General features: G+C 36.4%; 1 protein-coding gene across 1 annotated transcript in view; it reads left to right on the forward strand.

The window, feature by feature from the left end:
* Positions 1-160, forward strand: part of LOC129576522 (hornerin-like) — a 5,432-nt gene extending 5,272 nt beyond the window's left edge. Inside the window, exon 16 of the mRNA XM_055461744.1 lies at positions 18-160. Within this exon, the coding sequence (XP_055317719.1) occupies positions 18-160 (143 nt within the window). The remainder of the gene's footprint in view (positions 1-17) is intronic.
* Positions 161-4,972: the final 4,812 nt, after the last annotated feature.

Raw genomic sequence — 4,972 nt, forward strand, 5'->3', positions numbered from 1 at the left:
TTCGTCTACTGCCACAGCCAAGGCTGACGCTTCCTCCTACGGAGGAGGAGGATACGGAAGTGGCCATGCTTCGTCCAACGCCGCTGCGACTGCTGACGCTTCATCAAACGATGGCTATGCACAAGCATTCGCCACATCCTCTGCAAGTGCTGGTTTTTAGGGCGGACATTAAGCCAATCATTGCCACAGTTAGTAGCTAGTTCAATTTGGAAAATGTAACAAATGTTTGTTTGTTAACTTATTTCCATAAAATTTTAGAGGGAAAAAACCCGTACAAAAATTATTAAATGAATAAAACAGTATTCCAATGTTTATTTTGAACATACACACTCAATATTTTAGCGACATCTATTATTAAAATAGCTTGTAGTAAACGCATTCATAGCATTTCACTGTAGTTGCGATGTTACCTATTAAATTCCCCTGTGGTATGTAGTTAACAAGTGTCAAACATGAATGTGTCAGTACTACAAGGGAATTTAATAGGAAACATCGCGACTACAGGGAAATGCTATAAATGCATTTACTACAAGCTATTTTAATAATAGATGTCGCTATAATATTGAGTGTGTACGATGGCTTTAATTTCAACAATTCCCCTGTAATACACAAGTTGTATTTAATCAATTATTCAAATCAATACGTATGTTTTTTTTAAAAAAAAGGTACATAATCAAACGAAAAGTCAACTGAATCTCAAATGATTCTAGTCAAAACGATACAAGAGATGATGATGATGAAGAAGAAAAAGCAGAAAAATGCATGGTGCACGTTAAACATTTGGACATATGTAAAAAGTTTTCCGTTGAATTTTCCCGGCGATAAAATTAAAAAGATTTTGCAAAGTTTTACATATATGAAAATGAACTCGTGCCTCGTCTGATTCTTTAGTGTAAATTCGGTGGCAGTTTTTTCTTCAGTGGTCGGGATCGCGTCAAAAAGTATAACTTTTATAATACGCTGTAAACTTTTGAAATGTTCTACTTTTTTTCCTTCTTATGCACACACACACACACACACACACACACACACACACACAATCTCTCGGTCGTTCTATTTGCCAATTTTCATATACACGTGTTGTGTGTGTGTGTGTGTGTGTTTGGTCGCGCTTTTTCGACGCAGATATGAATCCGCTATAAAATGGTAGTAAACATACAAGTAAGTTTGATCAAGAAAATGCTAGTTTTCTTTTTCTTCATTCCCGTTGTAAATTCATCTTGAAAACGTGTCTTTCTTCACCAAAATATTCACTTTTGTTGATATTTTCAATTGTAATTCAAGAATAACTCCATTCACTCGAAATGCTACTTGGTACATGGGAAACGAAGAGAAAAAAAATCAATTTTGGCTTTGAGATTGAGAGAGAGAGAGAGGGGAGGGGGAAATTCTGACTTTTCACATTCGTTGCAGTGAAGAAAATAAAAACAATTTTACTGTGCCTTAAACGGTGAAATATTAAAAATAGGAAGAAGTTTGTAAATAGTCACATTTCGGGGTTGATTCCAACACAATAAATGCAGAACGCGACATTTCAAATGGAGAAATTCAATTTTGAACGCTAGAAGTGTGTGTGTGTTTTTTTTTATCTCGTTCACTTTGCTCGTTCTGTCGCTCATATCCTGTGTAAATTGCGTGTGAGTGAAATATATAAATAAGCTACAGAAGGTGATGATGATGATAAAGAACGAGAGTAAAACGAGTATAGAAAAAAAAACAGACGTCAATTCAAATGTTAAAAATCGTATACATACGCACCACGTCGCAAATCATGATGACGCGAATTTTGAGCAAACGAAAATTGAATCAACATTTCACCTTTATCGGAACAATGCGGAACTTTGAATACCATATTCCAATTTCGCCTTTCCATTCCATTCACATGTATGCATGAGTACGGACACAGGACCAAACACTGGGGCATAGACTCGACTACTCCAATATAGAGCCATTTATTTTGCCATCACTTTCAGGCTATAGCACATCGATTTCATATTTTTGTGCAATAGGTAACATTGTCACGGGTTAACATTGACAATGTTTAGCGCGAGATATGTGTGTACAAACACTTTAGTACGTAAACCAACGGGAATTTTATGCCGATGACAATATTTCGTTCGAGCATTTCTCTCTTTCTTTCTTTCTCTCACTCACTCTACTCTTCGCATTTCCAACTATTTACATGTTTTGAATAAACTGAAAATTATTAATAAGAGAGAGAAAAAAATGTACGAATCATACACACAGAAATAAAATGTGGTAGGTTTGTGCTATAAGTCTTAGAAAAGTTGACCCACGCGCCAAACTATTATTATGAACAGAACACATGCATTTTTTGGTTGAAATTTTTTCGGAAAAGCGCTACTGTGGGAAATTGAGAAATCGGGGAAAGTTCAGACCAGTCTCAATCGATCGGGCGGAAAATTTCATGTGAGGTACCGACCCAAAGGGCGATTTTCAAGCGAAAAAACCATCCATTTCTGAGATAAATGAATTGGCAAGTTTTTTCATTTATCTCAGGAATGGATGGTTTTTTCGCTTGAAAATCGCCCTTCGGGTCGGTACCTCACATGAAATTTTCCGTCTGGTCGATTGAGACTGGTCTGAACTTTCCCCGATTTTCCAATTTCCCACAGTAGCGCTTTTTCGAAAATTTTCCAACCAAAAAATGCATGTGTTCTGTGCATAATAATAGTTTGGTGCGTGGGTCAACTTTTCCAAGACTTGTGGTAATCATACTCTTCACCAGTAGATAGCATAAACCTACCACATTTTATTTCTGTGTGTATCGAAATCAGCTGTTAAGTAAACAAACTGAAATCGGGCTACGGTTGAAGACAATTTTCTTCTATTCTATTTGTATCGTTTTACAAGTAAATTTGTTAATTATTGACTATCACTACAACGAGTTGTGCTGTTGATTGAAACAATTTCCAGTGAAATGGATACAAAGGGTGAAAAGCTGTTGAAAAAAACACTTTGGCAACAAACTTCACATTGAAATTTTGTTTGTTAAATTACATTTAAATTGTAATTGATGGTCAATTATCGGCTATGTTTGCACATGCATTTTATTTTGACCAAAAGTAAAAGTATACCTTTTTCGACAGCAAAGTCGATTAACATCAATCATTGCACTTCAGAAAATCGGTCTTTGTTTACACTTATAATGGAAGAGGAGAAAAGTTTTCGTTTTTGATGCAATCAAAAAACTTGCCAAGTACATAACCTCTTCAAGTAATTTGAATATGCTTTTTGCAACACTAAAGAATAGCATCATCGTAACGGATGAAAGCAATTGCCTTGAACTGAATATGAGTTGATTCCCTTCTTTTTTTTCCTTTTTTCCTCTTTCTTTTTCCTTCTCCCTCTCACTTTCTCTCCCTCTTCTTTTGAGAATGTACGAGCTGGAAAATACTTCCTTTTTTCCCATCAATGGTCAAAGCAATCTAATAAACTGTATGCGGCCAGACTCAACTTCATTTTTCAATTCCACGAAAAATGCTTTGAGATGCACTTTTATGCATGTTGCTTTTATCGGGAAATCTAGAGAATAAGGTTAAACGACCACATTTAGTCCATTATATTTTTTTTGCCTGCTGCCCCTTCTCTACTTGAAATATTCCCACAAAATGCGAAACTTTGTATGCCACACGTGCGGTAAAGTCAAAGTTTAGCCGTGGTTTTTGTGCTGCGTTTGTGGATGAAAAACAAAATTGAAACAACGAAGAACGAAAGAGCCAAACATGAATATTGGCCAAAACAATGGGGAAATGGTAGAATGAAGCGGATCGGAAAGTGGATAGACTTGGAATTAGATCTGTACAAAGAAATTTAACGTCATACATTTTATTCGTTTATTCATGCACATGAATTGTTGCTTTTGAAATTGGAATGAATGTACGTATTTACAGTGTTAATAAAGATGTATCGACTTCAAAGTGAATCGTCATTGAGAATGTAATTTCAAAGTCGCAATCAAAGCAACCCGTTTGAATTTACTGTATTCCAGCGAAAAACCACCGGAACTATCCTTTGAATTGCCATTTTGATGTTGCACATCAATTGAATTGCTGTTTTACTTTCGAATTTCGGCCGATTTGTACGTTTCCATTGCATTTGGTTCAATGAATTGTACAAATGGCCAAGCCACAAGGAACAAAAAAAGCGAATCTCAAAACGAATTGAGCAATTGAAAAACAAATACGAAGTGAATAGACCTAATTGAAATAAGTAATGGAAAAGCGGTGGTTAGCCGAAAAATGATGATTCACCTTATTTCATGTGCCATGTGGTTTGGAAACAGCGACGAATGGTGCCACTATGCACATTGCACAAGCATCCACATCCACACACACATTGAGCACAACGAAAATGGATTCCCACATCTGGATACTGATTGTGAACCGTAAAACAAATTGATGAAGTAAGAAAGTTATACTGGGTGCGTGAGCGCGCGAGCTCGTTCTACTCCCTAAAATCACCATCACCATCACCGCCACCGCTACCGCCACCGCCACTGCCAACAACAACGAAAACAACACTGAAAATACGAACGAAAAAAACCGGTTGGAATTTATTATTTTACGTTTTATCGGCGGGAACGAGTTGAGAGAATAATACGGAAAATTTTAATGCGATAGGTTTAAAAGTTTTCTCTCGCAGCAATCCGATTGAAAAACAGCGCACATACCCAAAGTAAAGCAAGTGAAAAAGAAAAAGTTTCGGACACAAGTTTAAGAAAATTGAATTGAATGAGATTACGTTGCAAATTTTTTTCCACTTCTTCTTTTTCTTAACGATGCCGTTCACTCTTTGAACGAGCGAGACAAGGAGGTGAGAGTGCGAAAGAAAGAGACAGTGTGTTTTATATGTGTATGTGCGCCCCTTTTTAATTTGACTATCACATTGGATGTGGGTAGAGGCAAAAAGCTGATGTCTTGTATGAGTGTAATATAAATGATACATGCTA

This window comes from Sitodiplosis mosellana, unplaced genomic scaffold, assembly GCF_009176505.1.
Source record: "Sitodiplosis mosellana isolate CC-2019 unplaced genomic scaffold, AAFC_SMos_1.0 Smas_scaffold_6191, whole genome shotgun sequence".
Taxonomy (NCBI): Eukaryota; Metazoa; Arthropoda; class Insecta; order Diptera; family Cecidomyiidae; genus Sitodiplosis; species Sitodiplosis mosellana.